A 26536-nucleotide genomic window follows, 5' to 3' on the forward strand; every position below is an offset into this window, starting at 1 on the left:
TCTAAAGCTCTATAGTTATCACCCTTTAAAACACTGAACAAATACATATTTATAATGACTAAAACCCAACATAAAAAGCGCAAAACACAACCCATTAATTATTAGAATAAAATATTAAACATAACATATAATATATTTATATTAATTTATACTATATATATATATATATATATATATATATATATATATATATATATATATATATATATATATATATATATATATATATATATATATATATATATATATATATCCAATATTCTAACACTTAATAATGAATGCGTAAATCGAACCAGTCAAACTCAAAATTTGTTAATCGCCAAATCAAACATTCTTGCTGTTTTTCGACTTTCTGATTTTTGGCAATCTCGAAATATATTTTATTTCTCTTCATCAACAAAGGTTTTAAGACATACTTCAATAATGTAAGAGAGGTGTAATTCATGGTCAACTGATAAATTACAAGATAGCAATTGCCTATTTATAGGCTCAAGTCACCAACCTCTCAATGGTGGTGAATGTTTTTACATTACATTAGTTCTTTCTAGAGTTTTCATGATATGTTATTATCATGATAAATCTAGATTCTTCTTTCTTTGCCATACACTTATATATATATATATATAGATTATTCTACCATATTCATACAACTTATAGTTCTAGGATGTTCTATATTTTCATACATATTATAACCTGGTGTGTCCCTTTTGCTTCCATGAAGAAGAATCAACTTTACATGTCTTTCTGCATTGCATAATTTCAGCTCTTATTTGGTTTGCAACATTGAAGATAGTTGTTAACAATGTTTTGTCTATGGTTAAGTCATTATCGTGGGTCTGCTTTGGAATTAGTTGTTCGAGTAATGTTGAGATTACTTTTGAAGATTAGTATTTAAATCTTATTATTTGTATTCAGCGGGTTGGAGCGGACGAAGTCTAACACTATGTTGTATCTTATTCTCTTTTGTATCGGGTTGAGTATCTCTAGTTTTCTTTTCAATATAATTAGCCAGATACCTGTGTGGTTGAACAAGTAAATTGATTTTATACGGTATACAATGTATTTAGATACGTATCTAAATTTGAAATTAGCTATTAATTTTAAAATGAAGAATGATTATGTAAACTCAAATGTATTAAAATATAAATAGAAAAAAATGAACTTGTGAGATGGAAAAAAAGAATATTTAATATTTGAAAATAAGAATTTTATCTTTAAATTAAAGTAATTATTGAAAATAAAATAAAATATGTATTGGTCTGATAGTGACCCGTGAAATAGAAAATTTATTTGATACTACCTCTGTCCCTAATTATAAGATCCTCTTGAGTTTTTTTTCTTGCCCTTTTTTATAAGATACTCTTCAACTTTCAAAGTGCATTAATTATTTTTTCTAAACACACCCCTAATTATATCACATCTTTTTCTGTAATCAATAATAAACACACATGAATGCAAATCAATTAATTATCTCTTCTAAGGATAAATTTGTAAAATTGTACAAATAGTCAATAAATTTAATACTCTAACCAACTTTCTTAATTAGCGTAATTTTATAAGGTTTTATATTTAAGGACGAAGATAGTACAATATAAAATTGATTAATATACAGATGTAAATTTGAAATGAGTTACTTAATTGTCAAATGAAAAATAATTATATAAACTTAATTGTATTAAATGATCATGCAAAAAAAAAAGACTCATGAGATGAAGAAGAACAAATTGAAATGATATTTTGAAATTAAGATTTTGTCTTTCAAATCAAGGCAAATTGTTGACTAAAATAAAATAAAAATTATGCTGACAAATGACTTGTGAGATAAAAAGTTATTTTATGTGATATACAATGTATTTAAATACAAATATAAAATATAAAATAATTTATTTAATAGTAAAATAAACAATAATCATATAAAAAAAAAACTGTGAAATGGAGAGAGAAAATAATTAATACTTAAAAATAATGATTTTTTTCTCTCAAATTAAGATAATCATTAATTAAAATAAAATAGATATTGTGCTGTTAGTGACACATAAGATAAATAAATTTGTAATTTTATTAAAGTTAAAAAATAAATTATTAGTGATAATAAATAATTAGAGAGGAAAAAATTAAAATGAAAGTAAGAAAGTATGGAAAAAATAAATGTGAGAGAGATTTGAAATTTTAATCGAGAGAGAATGAGTTTATATAATATTTAATTGTGATTTAATTGGTGAAAGTTGAAAAATGAATGCCACATCTCATGTTGGAAGATGAAAATGAAAAAAGTAAACATTATTTGATTACTTAAATACAATTTTCTTAGTGTAAATAATTTGTGGTGTGCAAAATATTCGGTTGTGAGGTACAAATTCATAACCAAATCTAAATCCATTTTAAATATCCGGATATAATTAAATGGTTATTAACCGGTTTAGTTATTACTGATTGATTATCCATCCATATAATTCAGATATAATAAAATGGTTATTAACCATTAAATTATTTTTGGATTTGGTTATAATTCAAAATTAATTCAAATATAAATTTTTAATTTTCAAAATAAAAAATATTTTAAAATTGAATTAAAAAAATCGTTTATATAATCATAACCAAATTTATAATCGGTTTTGTAATAAGTTTTGATTGAAATGTGGTTATGGCTATAAATCCAAACCGTTTAAATGGTTTGAAAATATTTATGAGTTGATTTCTAAAAACAACCAACTATTCACACCCTTAAAATCATAATTTAGGAAATTCATGAAATTGATTTGTAAATAGATAGAATGGTAATTTTTTTTTGTTTATAAGAAAATTATACACTTCAAGAATTAATTATAAGTGTTTAAGTCATAAAAACAAACTTAAAAAAAAATAGTGATTTGTACCTTTTGAGTGTTGCTAAAAATGGATTTAAAAGATATTTTTGAAAATTTATACTTCAAGAATTAGTTATAAGTGTTTAAATCATAAAAACAAACTTAAAAATAAAATAAAATAGTGATTTGTAACTTTTGAGTGTTGCTAAAAATGGATTTAAAAGATATTTTTCAAAATTTAATAAGGATGATAACATATAAGATAACCCAACGCCAATCAAGACTTTCTGAGGCCACAAAGAAGCCAAAACACATAAACACCATAGCATAACAATCACTCATGCATAAACTACACTTCCTCTGTTTCACTCTCCATTCCATTCCCACAACAACCTTCATCTCATATCCATTTTCAAAATCCAAAACCCTATAAACTCCAAAATTCTATCAAAATGCGACTCCTCTCAACACCTTCACTCTCTTCTTTCCCTTCTCTCATCCCTCCAACAAACCACTCCATCTCCTCGCTTCAATTTCCACCTCACAAGATTCAAAACCAATTCTCTTCCCGTCGCTGCTCCGTCCGATGTGCCGCCGGCTCCGATAACGGAGACTCCTTTACGGCGAAGTCAGGTTACTTGTTTGAACTAAGCGCGACGGAAGCTGACTCTTTAGCAGACTATAGTATATCGAAAATTGCGTCGATTTATTTCCGTAAGCCTCTTGTTGTTGCTAGACGATTGTTTCAGACTGGAACTGCTTTTGGCAAGTGGTTTGGTTTGCGCTATCTCGATGCTCGTTTTGATCGTGCCGATGACATGTTTCAGGTATTGCTTTTGTAGTTTCGCGGTGGAATTCCGCGTCGGAGTTTTTGAACTTCTTTTCTTTTCGTAGCATGGTGGCTTATGTAAAACGGTATAAGCTATTATCTTCATATAATCTTTAAATATGTGACACTGTTGCTATACTCACTACTATTACTAGTTTACTATACTTCCTGAATTTATCAAATTTGTAGGAACTTCCTCAAATTTGTATTTTGTTAGTGAGTTTGAACTTTGAAGTTTTTGAACTTGCTTTTCCTTTTAATTAATTTAACCATGGTGTTTTCTTTCGTTTTGGTCAGTTTGGTCCATGGAATTACTCCAACAAGAAAGCTTTGGAATGTTTTTGTAATGTTGATGCATTTAGAGACCAAGAAAACTTAGGACTATAGTGACATAGTATTAGAGTATCACAAATTTAGAGACCAAAATAACTGTTTCTTCTAAGCGCTAGAAACTTATGTTCACACTTCTATCTTTTTACATTAATAACTACAAGACTTTGGTTGATACAGTGAAAAGTGTAATTCAATGTCTCTCGAAGTGTAAATTAGCTTTTTCTTTTTCTTTTTAAACATTTAAACACCAAGAGTAAAAGTGATAGTGAAAAAAATGATTTCACAAGGAAGTGGAATTTTAAAAGGAGATGATTGTTATTTGAAACATTTGAAGGAAATGTTATTGCTGTTAGCATGACGAGTACCTTTAGAACCTATGAATGAAATGATTTGTTAATATTAGAGAGACGGGCCTTTAGACTTTTGATTTGCAGTTTGAATGAAAAGAAAACAAATTTTTTAAAATTATTTTATCGTTCGGTTTTGCAGGTTAGAGCTGCAGAGCTAAGGAAGATATTGGTGGAACTTGGGCCGGTATGTCATGTTGGTTATTTTATAATATTGTCGAAACTCTATTTCTTAACGCACTGTGGCCTTGAACTAGGTGTTTTTATGATTGAGTAATGGTAATTGGTAGGGTCATTGATGTTATTCCATCTTAGATAAGATATGTCACATAATGGATTGATAAATTTTGTGACTACATATTTAAAGTTGTTGCTAGCTTGTTGGGGTTCGTCCTGACTCATGTCATAGTATTTTTGTTCTAATGAATTTCTTGGGTTTGCTTCCAGTACAGATTAGGTTCACATGAGTTGTAATATACTAACATCTAAATGGGAGCCAAAATTTCATTAATGAGTTTAGATTTTAAAGTAGCAAACCAGCTTAAAATTTTTTCACGCGCAGTTTTAAAGAGATAACAAATTGAATCTCACCATAGTTCCTTCCCTTTTACATTCTTCTATCTTTATTTTTTTTTGGTCTCGTTATAGTTGTATCTTCTTTCTAGCTTGTTGAATAGCTGGGGGGAGCATGGATCATTGTTTTAATTTGCTAGATATTGGTCCTCTACACTAGAAGGCCTTTTGGATCATGTCATTTAAACTATGTTTAGTTAAAGCTGATCAATTTGATTTTTTTCTACTCTGGAGCTATCTATTACAAGTCCACATAAGTTACCTTCCTTCCCTGTTCCATTGCCTTCGGTACAAGCCTACAAGTTATTTTCTCTATCCTTGGTTGGATTGGGGGGATTTTGACGTTTCAAATTCAAGAGTCTTAACATTAGGAAGGACATTATAGATACTGGATTGTGTATATATTAGTTTACTTTCTTAGTGGTTTTTGTTAAATCATCATGCCCATCGACTAAAGTATCTTTTTTTTAATTACTGTTGCAAACTACTTTGTTGCAGGCATATATCAAAATTGCTCAGGCTATATCATCTCGTTCAGTAAGTTCAACTTTATCTGTAACAATATTCAATATTATCTCTATCTTCTTTTGTTTTATTATGGTTTTCCTTTCAGCATATGTGAGCCCCTCCGTAGGAATCCCATTATGAGACATCGGCAACCAAATCTAATTCCATTTGATAAGAACCTATTCACATGGGGAACCCTCCCTAAAATATAGCTATGAAGAGGGAAAAACCAACTACTTTTTGAATGACAAATGTTAGTCTAGTTAGTATTATTCTGGGGGCGGCGATCAAACCCTGAACCTCCTTCCTCCTTCAACCCAACCACCGAACCAACCTCATCGAGCGTCACATACTACTCGATGTGGGACTTAGGCTCCCCATAATACACAAGTGCCCAGCATTATCAGTTTTCCTTTAGAACACACCATAAGAAGGATAACAGGATAAAAAAGAAAAGCTGAAAGTTGATTTTGAATATTTAGAGTTAGACTGCAGTATTTCAAACCTTCTATGCCTTGGATCAAATGTCCTTAATACCTAAAAATATTTATACTTATTTGCATCTAATCTGGTTGTTAATTGAGTGAGTTTATTTTTCAATCAGTTTTTCCTTTTTGTCATTTGTTTGGATATGAAATTCCAAATCTTTTCCCAATTGTGGTTTAGATGTTCTATGTTGTTTTTGGCCAGCATATGGTTGGGCATACCTGAATATGTTATGCTCAAATGTAAGTATACTAATACTAATTTTCTGTTAAGGCCATGCAACTTTAATTTTCTGCCACAGTAATTCAGATATACAATTCCAAAAAAAATTTCTTGTAGGATTTGATACCACCATCTTATCTAGATGAGCTCTCACTGCTACAAGATCGAATAAGTCCATTCTCCACTGAAGTTGCTTTCAACATGATTGAACAAGAACTTGGTTTACCCTTGGTTGAAATTTTCTCAGAGATTTCACCTGAGCCTGTTGCTGCTGCTTCCCTTGGGCAGGTTCACGCTTTCAGCCTTATATTGGTGTATTTCTATAGCTGATGTTTGCAGAGTTTTGATATGACATGATTCTATCTTCAATTTAAATTTAATTAATCAAAATTAGAACTTCTGTCTCTGGAGAATAGGTTTATCAAGCTAGGCTTCGCAGAACAGGGCAGGTTGTTGCTGTTAAAGTGCAAAGACCAGGAGTTCAAGCTGCGATTTCCCTTGACATATTAATCTTGCGCTTTATGGCAGGGCTGGCTAGAAGAGCAGGCAAATTGAATACTGATCTTCAGGTGATGCTGCAACTTGCAATGGAATAAGATTGCTTTTAGACTTAAGAACATGTTAACTCTAAAATGGTTAGGGTTTCTGTTGAATTCATGTGTTTTCGGATAAAAAAAGGAGAAGAATAAGAAATAAATTATAGCAAAATATTATTTGATAATTAATTTGAATCAAAAGGCTAAACCCTAACCCCTATTTATAGGTATATAAGACTCCTAATTCTAAATAAATAGGAAAAGCAAGAAACCGATCATGATAATAAAAGTAATTTGGAAGCTAATCCTACAAGATAATCTGAGATAATCTTATATTAGTAACTTATCCTAGGAATTAACTAAGATATTCACATGTAATATCAAAGATACTATATTTTCTTATATTCTAATAGTTACCACCTACTGGAAGACTGGTTGATGTTAATTTTAATCATTAAAGAAATTAGGGGGCATAGTTTATGGATTTAATTTGTATGCATTGTCAATGTATATCTTTTTTACGCATGCATTCAACTGCAACTCATCATGTAGATTATTTTTTGGTCTTAAAAATATCTAATATTATCATATAGATATTGTGAATATGTTTTAGGAACTAAAGTAACAAAGTGACATTATTGTGCGATTTAACTGAATGCATGTATAAAAAAAATTACATTGTTTGTACACAAAATTAATCTCTTATTTATATTGTCTATATCATTAGCACTCTTATCACATCCATAATTATCTTCTTATCTATCTGTATGTATGCATGTGTATTTATATTCTACAGTTTCCTATCACTTCTTTTTGTTGAGTGTAGCGTTGTGTTTATGCAGGCAGTTGTTGATGAGTGGGCATCAAGCCTTTTCCGGGTATGCATTGGTTTTCTTATATTTTCATAAAAATTAAGCTCTAGAATTACGTGAATGCATGGTGCAATTATTGCGCTGTGATGCTTCTGCATCCTACTCTAATTTATCAAAAACAAAGTGATTACATGGTGCGATATTATGCAAACCATGTGTTTGTTTTCTTGGTATGCATTGTTTTTTTTTTTTATCATAACTGTTTCTATATTATGTGTGATTGCATGGCTCAGATGTTATTAAGGGAGTAGATTCATCCTAACTCTCAAAGACTATGCTATACTCCCCACATATGTAACTAACCTCCCTCTCCTCGTAACTAACAAAAAAAATTAATTGGGAATTTCCTCATCCACTAGAAAGTAAGAAACGTAATGTAACAAGGTCAAAATTTGGCTTGAGTAATGGCTACCTGAGAACTTATTTGGCTCGAGTAATTACTTTAGGAAGTTAGATTTGGGGAGGTTACACAAATGCATCGATTTGTGATAATCAAACTACACTACATTTTACCCATTTTGCCTGAGATCTAATATTTCATGAGAGGACTAAGTACGTTGTTTGGTTCACAGTTTGTGATTATCCAATCAAACTCATGGTTTTGGATCAATTAAAATTTCTCCATCCACTTAGAGTTTCTGGGGGAATATTGGAGTAATTGTGTGATACTGCATGGTTCGTTATGAATCTCATGCTGAATCGGCATTATAGTTGCAAAGTTTGTTTGTTATTAGCCTAGCGATTAACATACATGTGATTAACTGATGCAAATTAGTCTGTTAATTGATTCAGAAATAACAGAGTCCATTTTTATTCAGAGAGTGTCCCCTCTCTTATTCTTACTCAATTTCTTACTTCTCCACTACTAAATTCTTTAAAAAATTGTTTACTTATTTTTGAGAAAATAGGATCTTCAACCAATTAGTTTTATACATGATCTTTCAGAATTAAATATCTTAGAAATTCAAATTGAATACAGGCTTGAATGCAGGAGATGGACTACAATAATGAAGCAAGCAATGGTATCAAGTTCAGGTAAGTGCATGCTATCAATGTTTTGAATTTGAGGTTCTGTGCTTGAACAGTTGAACCTATATATAACTATTTACCCTTAATTCATTTAGTGCTAATAAAATTATTTAATGCACGCTTTTGGTTTTTGTAAAGATACAAATGAGAAAGCATGCTTAATTATATCTTCGTTTCCTAAAACATTCATAGTTTGGAGACAAAAATACAAAGCCAAAAAGACTAAGTATTGGGAGGGAGGGAGTAACTAGTAATAGAATTTAGAACATATTTACTACAAGTTTTATTAGTACTGAGACTGACTGGAATTGCCATGGCAGCAACTACTCTTGTATTCCCTCTTTTAATTTCTCTTTCCTATGAAATTAATGAAGGATATTATTGTAAAGTCATACATAATTTGTCTTTCTCATACAAAATTAATTAGGTTTCTTAATTCGTGTGAAATACCCAAAATGTCTTATAATTTGGGACGGAGGGAGTACAATTGAGAATGTGAAAGATGTCTTATAAAAAGAGAGAAAATGCACACGAGTGTTATATTTTAAGACAAAAGTAGTAATTCATAAGAGCCCTTTCCTAGAGATTCATGTTTGGTTTATCATACTTTCATTTAGCATGAAATAACATGTTGTGAATGCATTATTATTTGTTATATGTGGGCAGGAACTTATATGGCTCTATACAAGATGTGGTGGTTCCTTTGATGTACACTGAGTACACAACTCGCAAGGTCCTTGTTATGGAATGGATTGAGGTATTATACCATTTACTGTTTGATTAGTGTATTTTTGGAAGGATGGTTCAATGCATGTATAGAATAGATTCAATACCCTAGATAAGTTTTATGCATATCCCAGTGTCAGTATTGAGATGGACAACTCTGGAATTGTTAGAAAATATCCCAAATATCCTCTTCTGTAATGATCTGAGCTAGAATACTTTTTACTTCCTACATAGGACCATTATATCTTACATTTTTTTTTGTTGCCTGTTAAAAAATTATGACTTCTGCTGACACTAGTTTGCTACTGTTGCTATTGTAGGGGAGAAAATTGTCAGAAGTGAAGGATCTCTACCTGATTGAGGTCATCTACAAATTACTCACTCCTTTTGAAAATGACTGTTATTTAATGTTTTTGCATACAGATTAGGGAATATAATAATATTGTCATAAGACATTGCACTTTTACTAAATTAACCTTATAAATGTATTGGAAGTAGTGTACAACGTAATAATGACAATTGAAAAAATAACAATTATTACTATATTGAAAAGCGGAAATGACATTCATTTTAAAAAAATTTTATTTGCTAAAACGACAGCCATTGTGAAACAGAGGGAGTAGTTGCAAACAAGTTATTCTAAATTTTAATCTGTACAATTCTTAGTTTTTGCATAATGGGGCCTGATCTTATTTTGTATTTCCTGATGCTGACTAGGTGGGGGTTTACTGCTCATTCAATCAACTTCTTGAGTGTGGGTTCTATCATGCAGACCCACACCCTGGAAATCTTCTTCGGACATCTGATGGCAAATTAGCGTATTTAGGTAATTGAAGAGTGAAAATTTGATATTCCAAGTTCTTTATGTTCGCAAACATGTTTTATCCTAGTATCCTTGGCATCTATCCTTTTGGCTTTAATTTGATGTTTTCTCAAATTTGCCTTGTTTTGAGGATTTAATGATTGAGATTAAGTTGAACTCTAGGAATAGCTTGATCATTTCTTGGTATGTGGTGGTACTTGATAGCATTAATACAGATGAACGTTGATAATTTTTTGAAGTCTTCACAATTATTTTTTCTCTTGATTTTTATAATTAATATTATGCGTTGCTCTAGTTTGGACACAAATAAACGTGTGTTTGTACCCTATAGTGCGGCAATTTTCTTATCGAACAACTATTTAGGGGTTTTAATGTGCACTGGGAGGTAATGATATTTGTAAAAATAAATTAAGTGTAATTGAAATGTTTTATGATCCTTTGTCATGTTATTCTATCATATTTTTTAAAATCTTAAATATATACCAACATATAGACTTAGCCCTCCAAAGTCCTCCCCTAAAAAACACACACCCTTAACTAATACCTATTTTAAAAGAGCATTTGATTTGATATGTGGAGAGATTGGGAAGCTATGTTAATGCAGTAGGGAAATGAAAAATGTGCATGCAGGGAAGAATTATGTTACTATCTAGCTTTGATATTGGGTACTCAATATGTTAAAATATATTTGGTAGCCTAATTTATGTCTGATTTGTTTTATTTTAATTTTATTTACTCTGTTTCATTTTAGTTTTATTTACTGATAATATGTATGTCTAGACTCTAGAAGATCTATCTAAGGAGCTAAAAATATATCAATAACATATATATATTTTAAAATTCCTCTTACTTTTGGGCCAGATTTTGGCATGACTGGTGAATTCAAACAAGAATTGCGTGATGGATTCATTGAAGCTTGTCTACATCTTGTTAATCGTGATTTTGATGCATTGGCTACGGACTTTGTTACTCTAGGGTATTTATGTTTATTTTTGTTCAATTTTAAGTTATCAAATTCAAATGTTTTTATAAGATTTGGCTGCTTGTATTTTTATCAGACTACTTCCACCAACTGCAGAGAAAGAAGCTGTTACAAAGGCTTTGACAGGTTTTTATTTTTTGCTGTTTAGGTGAATTCCAAAATACAGTTTTGAAATGCATACTCCCGTTTAGTAGTTAGAATTATATGCTGCAGTTAAGATTCCTTTGTTCTTGAGGTTATTTCTTAATTCTTTGGCCTACAATCCTCCATGTAGGTGTCTTCCAAAATGCTGTTTCCAAAGGAGTTCGTAATATCAGCTTTGGAGACCTTCTGGGAAACTTAGGAATAACAATGTAAGCTCTTCTCTGATGCATTAAATATATAACTGTAGAACCTACAAAATATTTGAAAGTTCTTTCAACAAGGTCAGTTTATCCTACATAGCAGTCCAACCTCTTTGCTCATTAGAGAAACTAATTCTGGAAAAAGCCATAGGCAACACAATCATTTCTTATTTATTATATTTATATTCATACATTGACAACAGATCTCCTGCTATATATCAGATGTTTGTCAGTGAGATAGGGGAAATCACTGTTTGTATGAATAACAGTAAATTCATTGCTAATCTAGAATAATCATGGCCAAACTGCATTTTGGATAACTAAGGTCAAAATTTATATGGGATAACAATACCAAAATTACATTTGGGATAGCCAGATCCATATCTCATACGAGATTATATGAAGCAGTTAAAGGACACAACATTGAGATGAATTGACTCAGCTTGCGGAAGTTGTAAATTAAAAAAAAATTAAACAATGAGAAAACCTGGGAGACAAGATAGGGCATAGAGGATGGTAATACTTTGGTTCCACGTCGAAAAAAGTTTTTAGATGAGGATCAAGGGAACAGAAACTATAAAAACATCAAATTGTGATCTCAGTTTAATATTATATACAAAGGACTAAATGCCAACTCTTATTTATACTAATAATTGATTCATATTAATTAAAATAAGGAAGCTGATCATGAGATATAAAGAAATATGGAACATCCTAAGAGAAATTTTAAGGTGTTCTAAATTACTCTAAGATACAGCACAAGTATTATGAGATATTTTTCATATATTTAACATGCATCAAACTTTGACGATGAACTTGATGATTTCAACAAAATATTCAATGTATCAATTTTTTTTTGACATGCACCAAAAGACCAACAATGTGTTTAATGAAACCGAGTTGTAATTGAGCAGGTTTTTCCACCTGTACCCTTACAAAAACCAAACGCATGCATTGAATGAATTTCAGTTTTATTAAATGAATTACGGTTAAGTAGGTCTATACTTGTCTAAATTTATTTTATTTTAATATGTCCGCCGAAACCTTAAAGGACAAAAGATCAAGGACAGAGGAAGTAGCATATTCTTTATTCTCTGCTTTTTTGTCTTCCAAATGTTAGCCATCTCATTGTTTGTATTTTGCTTTGGCATAATATGTATAATCTTTTTCTTATATTTTTTAGGTACAAATTCAAATTTAGGATACCTTCATACTTCTCACTTGTCATCCGAAGGTAGAGCTTTCCATACAAGGCTTAAATTTGCGTCTTCTATAAAATCCTGAACAAAATATTATGTGTGTAGCCTTGCTGTACTGGAGGGAATTGCAATTGGATTTAACCCAGACTACAAAGTCTTGGGTAGTACTTATCCTTGGATTGCCAGAAAAGTGCTTACTGACAGCTCCCCTCAGCTTAAATCTTCTCTGATGAATCTTCTTTATAAGGTAAACATAGGAGACCCTGGATTTGTAATCTTTACCAGTGCATGCAATCTTGATTCTTGTAGCTATTTTTCTTTTCTATCTACTTTTTTCTTATTGTCACATAATTATGTTGCAACACTTTTTAAATGTTTTTCACTTAATTTTGATGACGTACCTCTTTGTTAGGATGGTGTTTTCGAAATAGATCGACTTGAGTCTTTGCTGACAGAGGTAAAATTTTATGATTTTCTCTTTCTTCATTTACTTCTTTTCAAAATAGACCGACTATACTATTTTCTTCTTTTTACTAAATTTTCTCTCTCTCTTCTTTTTTCTTTTTACTATTTGAAAAAATCAATAATTTATCAACCTACCATGGGTTTCATTCTCTAGCTGGAATTTAATTTATTTACTGGGATATCTAAACAAAATACTCGGTTGGTGCTGTTGGTATTTTGATTGAAATCTGCTAAACTAAACACTATGCCAATTGTAGAATCACTCTTCATGAAAAATATAGGGGGATATTAAGTCCAAAAGAATCATTGAAATGCTTTAAGCTACCTGTGCAATATGGCATGAATTAATCTTTTTAATTTCCTTCCCACTAAATTCAGTTTTTTGCAAAGTTTCTTTAAAATCCTGTCCTAATTAGGTTTCATGATAGTCTCTCCGTGCCAAAACAGATAAGACTCTAGTAAAGCTACCATCTGAAGGCGCCGATTCAAAAATGGTTATGAAGGAAATCCTTTCTTTCACACTAACAGAAAAGGTACATATTGTTTGCCATTACCAATTTACATGTTATTTTGCAACTGTTTTTAACTTTTCCTTCCTAACATGTGATAATCTTTGCAGGGTGAATTTGTGAGGAAAATAATTGTTCAAGAATTTGCCAAGGTATGTATTTTCATAGTTGCTTATTAAATTTACAATAGTAGTGAGGAATATGAAAAATGGATTTTTTGATGTTTTTATTATAAAAATTGATAGGCTATATTTAATTATACTCTCAGCATGACCTTTTCTAGTTCCGAAATCTTGCATTGCATTAGTTATTATAGATACATAATATTAATACACTACTAATAATGTCCCTATCACGGCGGCACTTTGTATGTTCATGAATGGACATGATAAAATTTAGCTACAGCATTGAACTTTTTTTTTTTTTTTGTGACTATTGTCGTATTTCTCTGCAATTGCTTTGCTGTTAGTCTATATCAGTGTTGTCATAAATTTACTACTATCCCAAAAGCTTAAGATTTTAGGCGAAGGCCCATAAATAATTTTAAATTGTTTTTCTAACACATAAGAGCTCTTCGGGCCAGAAAGTATTGAACATTAAACCACCGGTAGTAGAGGCTCTAATACCTTGTCATCAAACAACTATGTCAATAGCTTAAGTTGTTGTATAAAGACACATGAATTATTTTTAATAGTATTCTAAGAGTATCTTTTCTAAATTATAGAAAGGAGAGAATCATAATGACTTGATGCAATGAGGTTTTGCACAAGCACTTCTAGTAAAAGCAAATTTGAAATCATCTTACACTGACTGCAAGTGCTCTTAAATGGTAGTTTCTCATCTAAGTGATTTTCAATTGTATATCTAACCTAAGCCCCCTTACATATGAGCTCTCCGGGCTTTAAGTCTGAACAATGCACAAGTCGACCTGTCACATGCTGAAATTCAGTTTTCTTATTAGAAGAATGGGGCTAGTTAGGATTGAACTCTATACCACTCTAGTCGTAGAGGCTCTAGTGTCAAGAACATCTATGCCCGTAGACAACAACAACCAAGCTTTATTCCACTAAGTGGGATTGACAACATGGATCAACCCACACCATAATATTCAATTAAAAATCATGTTTCTATCCAACTCGTTAATCTCAAGGTCTTTTCTAATAGATTCTCTTATAGTTTTTCTAGATCTTCCTCTACTTCCAGTTGTTTGACTACCCCTCATCTGATATACTCTCCTAACTACAGAATCCACACAGGTCTTCTCTCTACATGCCCAAACCACCTAAGCCCATTTTCTATCATCTTTTCTACAAAGGGTGCTACCCCAACACTCTCTCCAATGTTGTTTCTAATCTTATCATATGTCTAGTCTTACCACACATTCAACACTCCATTCTCATCTATGTCCATAGACACATGAATGATTTTTAATTATATTTCTATCAAGTATCTTGTCTTAGTTATTGATAGAAAACAATAATAATGACCTGGTCAGTAAAAATCAGTATGGATTAACTTTTCAACAAGCACTTTTAGAAAGAAAAACTAAGTTGAAATGATATTTTTAATTGCTTTAGTTTCTTGCATAAGCCAAAATCAGTATCTAAACCTTAATATTTTCCTCAGATCCCTAGCCTAACTTAACTACAAGTATAAACCAATATCAACTTTCTGAAGTTTAGAAAAAAAATATTTTACTCAGTTGAGTAAAGCTAATCCATATTGGGTCTTTGTCTTGTTTTTGACTCCTCGTGCATTCTAGTCCTAAGTAATCTATTAGTTCTATCTTTATTTTATGTTTTAGAAGATATTAGTTCAATCTTTTTCCTTCATTAGATCCTTCTTCATTTCTAGTTTTGCCCCCTCTGTCTGTTAAAATTTTGTTTCAATCCAAATGTAGGGTTTAGATGCATTTGGGCTAGCTACCTTAGAAACAGCTGCTGCAAGAGTTCCTTTCAGTACTTTGTTTTTTCCGTCTTTATTGAGTGAAGAAGATTTAGTCAACTTAAGGACCTTCCAACGTCTTATGCTGTTACTTTCGGGGGCCCGAAGAAAAGAAGACTTCAATACAGTAAGATTTGTAGTTTACTTATATTTTTGTATCATTATGCATTTTTCTTTTTTAAGGCCACTATAAATCGTGATCTGATGTACTTTAACCTATAAAACAAGAACATCAGTGTTTCTCACTGAGCTTCATACAGTATACTGAAGCTAAAGAATAATGTACCCAAACAAAGTACAAAGCCAAAAACTGCTTCAAATTAAAATTTTGAACACACATGTCCACTATACTGTTTCAAGGAGAATTACAGTAAAAAATTCAGGGAAGTCATGTTTATTGTTGATGAATGAGTTCATAGTGACCACTTTCCAGAACTATCTGGAAATCAATAGATTTCACTATATATGTCTTGTGTAGCGTAGAGGTGCTACGCTTAACCCCACTGGACTGTGTTTTCAAGTGGCAGATATAATGGCCAAATAGTGGCTGCTATAGTGCAGCTTCTGAAAAACCTAAATACGCCCTCAACTATAATCACCCCCTTTGTTTTTATGAACTTTTTGGTCATTTTACCTTCAAATTTAGTTGTTTTATATTAGGTTAAAAAATCATTCATTTAACATTCATTAGATCAATTGAAAAGTATGTTCAAAAGACTACTTAGTAAGCATTTCTCATGTTTGAAACTACATGTCACTTCCTTCTTTTAGAATGAAGTAAATCCCCCTATGGCATGAAAAAAAAGAACTTCTAAAATATTGTATATAAAATGTCTTACCTTGTACTCTGTCAAAACACTTGAGAAAAATCTGTTTATGTTATCATATTATGTGGAAGGAGTGTACATATATATACACACGAGTCTCCTAGTCTATCCCAATCGTTAGGGAAAGAATCAACTAAGAAGGAAAACTAAATAGAAATATAACCAAGACATCATAAGCGTTTAACTTATCTTTTTACATGGACAACTGGACTGAGAAGGTTGGGAAAAGGAAACTAATTACACTGCAACAATCCTCCTATTAAGAAACATTATACCCTCTTTCACTACCAATATTCAGAACGCTTAGAAGTGATGCCTATTACACATTTTCTTTTTGGATTCTCCATTGCAGTATGTGGAAAGTTTATACCCTTATATTCAAGTCAGCATTCCAATAATAAATAATAAATATATGAAACTTTGAAATGATAAATGATCAATGATTTTAATTTGCTTATCACTAATTAGAAGTACTTCTTGTCAATGTCATATAGATGGAGAGAAAGGCTAGTCCTGACCAGAATCAAATACTGTACACAGAGGACCTGTCGCTAGTTTTAAACCAATTTGGTTCCATTCAAGACATTCTTCCTGTTCTTTCCATCATTAGTGAGGTAAATATAACCATTTGTATAATATTTACAATATGTAGCCACTGAACCATTATCAGTAACGCAGAGTTCTAACTCAAGCAATTTCACATCTTGATATTCTTTATTACTGCTGATGGATAATATGTAAATTTCAGCTCCCACCAGAATCCCAGCAGCAATTACTTCAATTGCCAGCCAACTTGATTCGACAGTTAATATCCCGCGCTTCTGCAAGAACTATTAGGAAAGTGTTTTTGTGATATGGATTATGGAAGTACAGGAGCAGGTGATATTATTTTTTGCTTCTCACCTAGGTGATTGCAAAAACATTGCGGAATTGTGACATGAATTTGCATGGCATATGCCATAATGATTGATTTATGATTTCCCTTCAATTTCATATTTTCTTAAATTAATTTAGCTGTAAGTTATTGTACCTCTGCTTTTTCAGTTGGTTTCATGTGGTTAGGATTCTATAAAACAGTAAATATAATAAAACTATGCCCCGTTTCTACGAAAAAGTAATAAACATTTAATATAGTTCAGTTTTGTATAATATGTTAATATTAAGATTTTTTGAATAATGCCACACTCTGTTAGGGTTTTACGCAGCCTCTTCCATGACGGGCTTTCCTACCATGGAAACTTGGAGTTTCGTAGCCAACTCCTGACCTTCTCCTTCTTTTGTTGCTTCCCCTTCGCCGACACCTAATCAAACTCTGCAGAGAAAAGTCCTTCAAACAAGCACTGAGTAACGCACTATAGCCAATTACCTCAGCCGTAGCCTTGTATGAAGGGGAATTTCCATCAAGATCCCTGAGGAAGAATACTAGGCATGTCTTGAGACGTGTAAGAACCATCTTCATGGCATTTAAGTCAAAGGGAGATGTTCCCATTAAGGCTGTTGACTACAAGTTTTCTTCTTTATGAAAACTCCTAGGTTAGTGGAGTTTGATCCCTTTAGGGAAGGGTTATTACAATTTTCATTTGTCTCTGTTGATTGAAGGATTGAAAGGCGAATGTGCTATTGGATCTTGGAGTGTCTCAAACCAAATTTATTGCCTCTCTTTGCTAGGTACCACATAAACCAAGACAACATAAACACACGAATGTACAAGTTTGGATATGGTTACATAATCTTCCTTAAGAATGTTGCGGAACAAGAATAATTTTTGCAATTGCAGGAAAGCCTTGGTATTCCTATTAGTATTGATGAAGCCACACCCAACATAACATTTGGCCACTTTGCTCGTGTGTTGATTCACATCAATCTTTTGGGTGTTTTGCAGGATCACCTATTGATTGAAAAATTAAGGTTTAGAATTTATGTGGAATATGGAAAACTGCCTTCATTTTGTTCTTGTCACAATATTGATCATATGACCTCTGAATGTAGGAGAAAACAACCTGATAAAGCAGACGATGAATCTAATGATCTGACGTAGGGGAGAGTGGGGGTTCATAGAAATCATGACGTAGCGTATCATGAGTTCAATTTAACAAAGTTACTTCAAGAAATATCATGAGTTTAATATCATCATGAGTTCAATTAAGTGTCTGTAATATGACATTTCACATTAAAAATATAACATGCAGTTAAAAATATAACATTAGTTGGAGTTAACTGAATGAACAATTATTATAAAAGAAAATTTTAAAAAAAATGATTATTCGAAGATAAATTATTAAAAGATTAAAATTGAAAAATTAAGATATTTAGAGGGATTAATGACATATTTAAGGATTTAAAAAATTATTAGTCAAAATGTCAACGGTCACGGTGCATTAGCAACCATGCACAAGCTTTTTAAATCACACCATATGTAGGATACGCCCTTTACACCATATCATCTCCCTCCTTCTCCTGACAAAGGATCGTCCAGATGGTTGTATCACCACCACCTCACCAACTCCCGGCCACATATGGTTGTGTCACCACCGTCATTTTTCTCCTCTCGTTGAGCATGTTCTCCTACATCCAAAGATTTCCGATGGAGCTTCTAAAAAGGAATAGCGACATAGCGATACCCGTTTGTCTTTTATTTGTATATAAATTTTACTCCGGTATTTGATTGAGTATTAGTACCTTCCTCAAATCATATAATTTATAAAAATATTCAACGCCATATCATTTTTAATATTATTAAATTTTAAATCAATTAATATTAAAGTACCTGCATCTAACTAAACTAATGAGTACCAAAAATTTTCCTAAATTTTATAATATTGAATTTATAATGATTTATGTTTTACAAATCACAAGAAAAAAGACGGACAAAAAAGTCAAAAGATAGAAATACATACAAAAGTGAAAATGAACATGATGACTAAAGAAACACGACTAATTAGGTGACGAGTATGTTCTGAGACCGAGTCATCTTTCTCTTTTGAGAGTGAAGCATGTTTGTTGAAGATTTCATGGCAAACACTTCAATGATGTAGTAGGCTCACAAGAAGTCAAGGTTTTGGTAAGATTTCATGGCATCAATATCCTCATCTTCCTTTACTTATGCATGGAAATATGATGTGTTTCTAAGCTTCAGAGGCCAAGATACTCGGCACGGTTTTACTGGTTATCTGTACAAAGCACTGATTGATAGCGGAATTCACACCTTCATTGATGATGATGAACTTCAAAGAGGGGAACAGATTATGCCATCACTTGTCAAGGCAATTGCAGAGACAAGAATTGCTATTATTGTGTTCTCTAAGAACTATGCTTTTTCGTCCTTTTGTTTAGACGAACTCGTTAACATCCTCGCCTTAATTAAGGACAAGGGTCGGTTGGTTTTGCCGGTTTTCTATGACGTGGATCCTTCCGATGTTCGACATCAGAGAAGGAGTTATAAAGAAGCACTGGCTAAACATGAGGAAAGATTCCAAAATGACAAGGAGAAGGTGCAACAATGGAGGATAGCTTTGTGTCAAGCAGCTGATTTGTCTGGCTATCATTTCAAACATGGGTGATGCTCTAACTTTGTATATTTTATTTCATTGACTTTCATTTGTCTGTCAATTCAATTCTGATTTCAATTTTTTTGTGTGTGATGAAGGAATGAGAATGAATATGAGTTTATAGAGAAGATTATTAAAGGGGTTTCCAGCATTATTAATCGCATTCCTTTACATATCGCGGATTATCCTGTTGGATTGAACTCTCGTGTGCTAAAAGTAACCTCGCTTTTAAATGTCGGATCAGACGAAGTCCACATGGTAGGGATTCACGGTATTGGTGGAATTGGTAAAACAACAATTGCTCGAGCTCTTTATAATATGATTGCCGATCAATTTGAAGGTTTGTGTTTTCTTGATAATGTAAGGGAGAATTCAGTTAAACACGGATTAGTACATCTCCAAGAAACACTTCTTTATGATATTATTGGGAAGAAGTATATGAAGTTGGGAAGTGTCAATGAAGGAATTCCAATAATAAAGCATAGGCTTCACCTAAAGAAGGTTCTTTTGGTTCTTGATGATGTCGACAAACCAGAGCAGTTGAGGGCAATAGTTGGAGAGACTAGTTGGTTTGGTCCTGGCAGCAGAGTAATCATTACCACTCGGGACAAGCATTTGTTAACGAGTCACGGGGTTGAAAAAACATATGAGGTAGATGGGTTGAATATGAAAGAAGCACTTGAATTGATTTGTTGGAATGCTTTTAAAACAGAAAAATTTGATTCAAGTTATAACAACGTTTTAAAACGTGCATTGAGCTATGCTTCTGGTCTTCCATTGGCTTTGGAGGTAATGGGTTCTTACTGTAGCGGGGAAAATCTGATGTCGAAGCCATGAGACTGACTCGAATCAATATTCCGTTTTGAAATCGCCACCGCGCTTTTATTATTTCCAAAGGAAAAGGGAAAAGAACGAAAAAAAACCAAAGTTTGTTTTTAAAACAAAAAGAAGAGATCTTAGGTACGGGTGTTGTTTATACAAGGGGAAGGTTTTAAGCACCCCTCATATCTGTGGTACTCCACAGGAACCTTTTTGAAAATCTGTGTCGTGTGTGCTAAAAAAAGGGTTTGTTTTATTTTTAAAATAAGCTCGGCAAGACATTAAGCCTTGGGCCTACATACCTCCTCGGTGCAATGGAGAAGTCAGAGCTAATGTAGTTCCGCTTTTGGAAAAAACGTTTTAAAACGAATAAACACTTTGTTGTCGTTAGAGAGAAATACTCAGCCATTGATCTTGAGCATGAGAACAAACAAGTTCTTTGCATCGCAAATGAAAGAAGGGCGCCAACTCGGATAAAATCAACGAGTATGCCACTAGCTCTCTCACGCGGAAAAGATCTCGTTATTATCAATCAATTTCAAAATCGTGGGGTATAACCACTCGTTTCGACAATTAACGGTGTCTAAACTTTTGAAGAAAAGCCACTAAGGGCGAAAGATATTTTAAAAGAAAAGATTTTGAAAAGATTGCAAACATAGGAATATTTTGGAAAAAGGGAGAAGATTTTGAAAATTTAAGAATGGGAGGAGATGAAGAGGCTAACCTAATGCATAAAATAAAAGCTAAGGAAAGAAATGGTCTGACCGAAATAAGAAGCCAACACTTGACATTAAAAGTCAATGTAGTTTTCCCATCCTTTGGATTTATCAATACCAATACATTAACACTTGGGGATCCAGATGAACTTATTGTCTTAGCACCACTTTTTATTAAGCACATTAAGATTCTGACGAAAATCGGGCAGAGTAACGGCTGTTTTCGGGTAAAATCCTTATATCAATGCCTTGGAATTAACCATCAAGGGCTTTCAAGGAAGTACCTGCACACATAAACATACAACAAAACAATGCCAGACAAACAGAACAATCACTGGGTAGTAATAGAATGAGTCCAGAGGTACTAGGTCCATAAGTCCGAATCTCCAAAATGCTAGGGATAGTAACCGATAGTCCAAAGAGAGCCTTATGTATTTTTTAGATTTTTCGATTGTTTATTAGTGTTTTAGCCAAAAAGGTAAAGTATGGTCCAAGTGGACAAAAGAAAAATAACGGAAGCATAAACATATGTCCAAGTGGACAAAGAAAAAACGGCGGAAAGTAAATATGATGAAATGATAAAATAAAGCGATAAAGCTAGAAATATAAAGAGCGGTATAGTAAAGGTGCGGAAATTAAAGTTAGTTGTTAAATGTTAAAGATAACCATATTGAAACTTGTCAAGTATGTTATCAAAGTTAGTAGGAGATCGATGGTGAGTGAATGATGTACTCGGATTTAAATTCAATGGGGTTTATCAGAAGCTTGATAAAATCATAGCGACTACACGATAAAAACTTCCACAAGTCTTAAATCAACCGCATACAATTCTCTTCCATATTTGATCTTTTTTATTCGGGACACGAAATATTGCGCTATGTTAAGCAGATCGCCAAGTGATTTATGTAGAAATCACCCTACAACGAGGCCGGTCAAAACTTTATGTGCTAATGCATGCGAGAAGAACGATATGTAGATCGTTTTCCGAAAGCAATACCGCACGAAAAGAAAAATGGTGAGTGATCTAGTCTTTACCAAGAATCCATAAGAATTCTCAAGGTATTAAGACTTTCATCGATCAAAATAAAGAGAAGTAAAAGATGGAACCACATTAAAAGCTCCTTTCATCCATAATTTCAATCACATAATTTTGCGGATTTGGATTCTCATCCTATCGACGCCCTAAGTCCATTGAAATTAGAGAGAAATTAGGCCTCTAACTTGTGATTCAAAGAAAATATCAAAAGAATGGAGTAGAAGATGAGTTAGAACCAAGAACAAGTCAAAAACCACAAAAATCAGCATTCTGCCCAGTGTAAATCGATTTGCACAGAGTGTAAATCGATTTGCATAACTCTGTTTTCAAAATCTGCGCAGTTTTCAGTTATGTAAATCGATTTGCACAAGATGTAAATCGATTTGCACAACACAGTTTTCAAAAAAAACAGCAAATAAAGAGAAGAAACTTGTTTAAACATAAAACCAAACACCTTGTGATCTTGGATCAATTTGTGCACGAAAATGTATCAAGTAAGCAAGCAAATCTCATCAATATAGCACCAAAGGTGCATCAAGCATAAACAACAATGGATCACATCTTGAATTATGGAATGGATCTAGAATTTTACCAAATCTTTCACAAACTTTGAATCTTCTTCAAGAACACACAACCACAAGCCTTGATCTTGTTAGAACAAGATTTGTTCTGATCAATTATCTTAGTTTTGATGATAACAATAATATGAATTTTGCTTAAGATAATATGGTACTCTAATCCAATGCAATTTCCTTTTCAGGAAATATATAAAGAGTATGCATAATTCAGCGCTCAGAAGCTTTGTCTCAAGGGTTCAGCATGCAACATCAGAACATGGTCTGGCAAGACATCAGAAGATGGTCGAAGCAGAATCAGAACATGGGTCTATGGAAGCATCAGAAGAACATGAGATCAGAAGCACTGAAGTTCTGATGGTATCACGCTCAGAAGCACTTCAAGGTCAGAAGATCAGAAGATGCTTTGCACCAAGCTGTTTGACTCTGATGATATTCAAACGTTGTATTCACAAACATCAGATCAGAAGGAAGTACAAGTGGCAAGCTACGCTGACTGACAAAAGGAACGTTAAAAGCTATTAAAGGCAACGTCAGTAGACACAGCGTGAACAAGGCTCGAGGTAGTTGACAAAAGCGTATAACATTAAATGCGATGCTGTACGGAACACGCAAAGCATTAAATGCACTCAACGGTCATCTTCTCCAACGCCTATAAATATGAAGTTCTGATGAGAAGCAAGGAAAACGATTCTGAACAAAACAACTCATATTAACTTGCTGAAACTCTGTTCTATTCAAAGCTCAGAATCTTCATCTTCATCAAAGCTCACTACATTGCTGTTGTAATATATTAGTGAGATTAAGCTTAAACGTTAAGAGAAATATCACAGTTTGTGATTATAGCTTTTAAGAAGCAATTGTAATACTCTTAGAATTGATTACATTAAGTTGTAAGGAACTAGAGTGATCGTGTGGATCAGAATACTCTAGGAAGTCTTAGAGGGTATCTAAGCAGGTTGTAACTAGAGTGATCGTGTGGATCAGAAGACTCTAGAAAAGTCTTAGAGGGTATCTAAGCAGTTGTTCCTGGAGTGATCAGTGTGTGATCAGAAGACTCTGGAAGACTTAGTTGCTGACTAAGTGGAGAACCATTGTAATCCGTGCGATTAGTGGATTAAATCCTCAGTTGAGGTAAATCATCTCTGCGGGGGTGGACTGGAGTAGTTTAGTTAACAACGAACCAGGATAAAAATAACTGTGCAATTTATTTTTTATCTGTCAAGTTTTTAAAGCTACACTTATTCAAACCCCCCCTTTCTAAGTGTTTTTCTATCCTTCAATTGGCATCAGAGCGCCGGTTCTAAGGTGCAAGCACTTAACCGTGTTTAGAAAAGATTCAGGAAGAGAAAAACGCTTCAGTAAAAGATGGCTGATGAAACTGCAAAGTCTACATCTACATCTGGCTCTGCTGAGCAACACAACGGTAACAATGGTTATACTAGACCGCCGGTATTTGATGGTGAAAACTTTGAATACTGGAAAGATAAACTGGAAAGTTACTTTCTTGGTCTAGATGGTGATCTATGGGATCTTCTGATGGATGGTTACAAACATCCAGTAAATGCCAGTGGCGTAAAGCTGACAAGGCAAGAAATGAGTGATGATCAGAAGAAGCTTTTCAGGAATCATCATAAATGCAGAACTGTTTTGCTGAATGTTATCTCTCATGCTGAGTATGAGAAGATATCTAACAGGGAAACGGCCTATGACATATATGAGTCCTTGAAAATGACTCATGAAGGAAATGCTCAAGTCAAGGAGACTAAAGCTCTCGCTTTAATCCAGAAGTATGAAGCCTTCAAGATGGAGGATGATGAAGACATTGAAAAGATGTTTTCAAGATTTCAAACTCTTACTGCTGGATTGAGAGTTCTTGACAAGGGATACACCAAGGCTGATCACGTAAAGAAGATCATCAGAAGCTTACCCAGAAGATGGGGTCCTATGGTAACTGCATTTAAGATTGCGAAGAATCTAAATGAAGTCTCTTTGGAAGAGCTGATCAGTGCCCTGAGGAGTCATGAAATTGAACTGGATGCAAACGAGCCTCAAAAGAAAGGTAAGTCTATTGCATTAAAATCCAATATCATGAAATGCACTAACGCTTTTCAGGCTAGAGAAGAAGATCCTGAAGAATCAGAATCTGAAGAAGAAGATGAACTGTCCTTGATCTCCAGAAGGCTAAATCAACTCTGGAAGAACAAGCAAAGGAAGTTCAGAGGCGTCAGAAGTTCAAAGAAATTTGAACGTGGAGAATCTTCTGATGACAGAAGATTTGACAAGAAGAAGGTCATGTGCTATGAATGCAATGAGCCTGGACACTTCAAGAATGAATGTCCAAAACTTCAGAAGGAAAATCCCAAGAAGAAGTTTCATAAGAAGAAAGGTCTTATGGCAACCTGGGATGAGTCAGAAGATGATTCAGACTCTGAAGATGAGCAGGCTAACTGTGCGCTGATGGCGACAGAAGATGACGGATCAGAATCTACATCAGAATCAGATTCTGAAGAGGTATTCTCTGAACTTACTAGAGATGAGTTAGTTTCCGGTCTAACAGAACTTCTGGAATTCAAGTCTCAGATTAGTCTCAAATACAAAAAGCTGAAAAAGCTATTTGAATCTGAAACAAAGAAGCTTGAGTTGGAGAATTCTGAATTAAAAGAAAAACTTCTAAAATTATCCAATAATGTTGGATCTCCTTCTGATTCAGAAAAATCCACTCCTAGTCTAAACCATATTCTGAAAGAATATGATTTAAGTTTCAGGAAGTTCTTATCTAGAAGTATTTGCAGAAGTCAGCTAGCTTCTATGATATATGCTGTGTCTGGAAACAAAAGAGTTGGCATTGGTTTTAAGGGTGAAACCCCATACAAACTTGAACCTGTTGATGAAATGAAATTCACATACAAGCCATTGTATGATCAGTTCAAGTATGGCCACTCCCATGATATTAGGCACACTTCACATGCTCAAAGTTTTCACATAACACACACCAAAAAGCATGTGACACAACCTAGGAAATATCATGAAACTCACATTAAAAATTATCATGCTGTTCCTCCTATTGCTTACAATGTTAAACCCAAGTTCAATCAGAACTTGAGAAAATCTAACAAAAAAGGACCCAAGAAAATGTGGGTACCTAAGGATAAGATTATTCCTATTGCAGATATCCTTGGCTGCAAAAAGGACAAAGCACAACATGTCGTGGTACCTGGACTCTGGATGCTCACGACACATGACAGGAAGAAGGTCTATGTTCCAAGACCTGGTGCTTAAGTCTGGAGGAGAAGTCAAGTTTGGAGGAGATCAGAAGGGCAAGATAATTGGCTCTGGAACTATAAAGTCTGGTAACTCTCCTTCCATTTCTAATGTACTTCTTGTAGAAGGATTAACACATAACCTCTTATCTATCAGTCAATTGAGTGAAAATGGTTATGATATAATCTTTAATCAAAAGTCTTGCAAGGCTGTAAATC

The 26536-nt window shown here is 33.1% G+C and overlaps 2 protein-coding genes across 2 annotated transcripts; both read left to right on the forward strand.

Moving 5' to 3' along the window:
* The first annotated feature begins 3081 nt into the window (after nt 1-3081).
* On the forward strand, nt 3082-17351 carry LOC131623057 (uncharacterized aarF domain-containing protein kinase At1g71810, chloroplastic-like). Its single transcript, XM_058894083.1, has 21 exons — nt 3082-3634; nt 4459-4503; nt 5388-5426; nt 6222-6392; nt 6521-6673; nt 7483-7518; nt 8504-8547; nt 9208-9298; nt 9588-9629; nt 9985-10093; nt 10952-11066; nt 11149-11198; nt 11347-11425; nt 12600-12650; nt 12721-12862; nt 13028-13072; nt 13509-13613; nt 13700-13741; nt 15490-15660; nt 16855-16974; nt 17109-17351. Exons 1-21 carry the CDS (start codon nt 3260-3262, stop codon nt 17211-17213), a joined length of 2130 nt encoding a protein of 709 aa, XP_058750066.1. The 5' UTR covers nt 3082-3259; the 3' UTR covers nt 17214-17351.
* A 140-nt stretch (nt 17352-17491) lies between these two features.
* On the forward strand, nt 17492-21245 carry LOC131623058 (disease resistance protein Roq1-like). The gene is made up of 2 exons (XM_058894084.1): nt 17492-19916; nt 20007-21245. The coding sequence occupies exons 1-2, from the start codon at nt 19432-19434 to the stop codon at nt 20743-20745; spliced, it is 1224 nt and encodes a 407-aa protein (XP_058750067.1). The 5' UTR covers nt 17492-19431; the 3' UTR covers nt 20746-21245.
* Nucleotides 21246-26536: the final 5291 nt, after the last annotated feature.

Source organism: Vicia villosa, unplaced genomic scaffold (genome assembly GCF_029867415.1).
Source record: "Vicia villosa cultivar HV-30 ecotype Madison, WI unplaced genomic scaffold, Vvil1.0 ctg.000048F_1_1, whole genome shotgun sequence".
Classification (NCBI taxonomy): Eukaryota; Viridiplantae; Streptophyta; class Magnoliopsida; order Fabales; family Fabaceae; genus Vicia; species Vicia villosa.

What these genes read in the sequence shown, in the direction of transcription:
- LOC131623057 (XM_058894083.1), top strand. Translation starts at nt 3,260, where the DNA reads ATGCGACTCCTCTCAACACCTTCACTCTCTTCTTTCCCTTCTCTCATC. An exon ending in CTGCTGCTTCCCTTGGGCAG is followed by an intron (nt 6,393 to 6,520) that starts GTTCACGCTTTC and finishes TCTGGAGAATAG; the next exon opens with GTTTATCAAGCTAGGCTTCG. An exon ending in AGCAATGGTATCAAGTTCAG is followed by an intron (nt 8,548 to 9,207) that starts GTAAGTGCATGC and finishes ATATGTGGGCAG; the next exon opens with GAACTTATATGGCTCTATAC.
- LOC131623058 (XM_058894084.1), top strand. Translation starts at nt 19,432, where the DNA reads ATGGCATCAATATCCTCATCTTCCTTTACTTATGCATGGAAATATGAT. An exon ending in GGCTATCATTTCAAACATGG is followed by an intron (nt 19,917 to 20,006) that starts GTGATGCTCTAA and finishes TGTGTGATGAAG; the next exon opens with GAATGAGAATGAATATGAGT.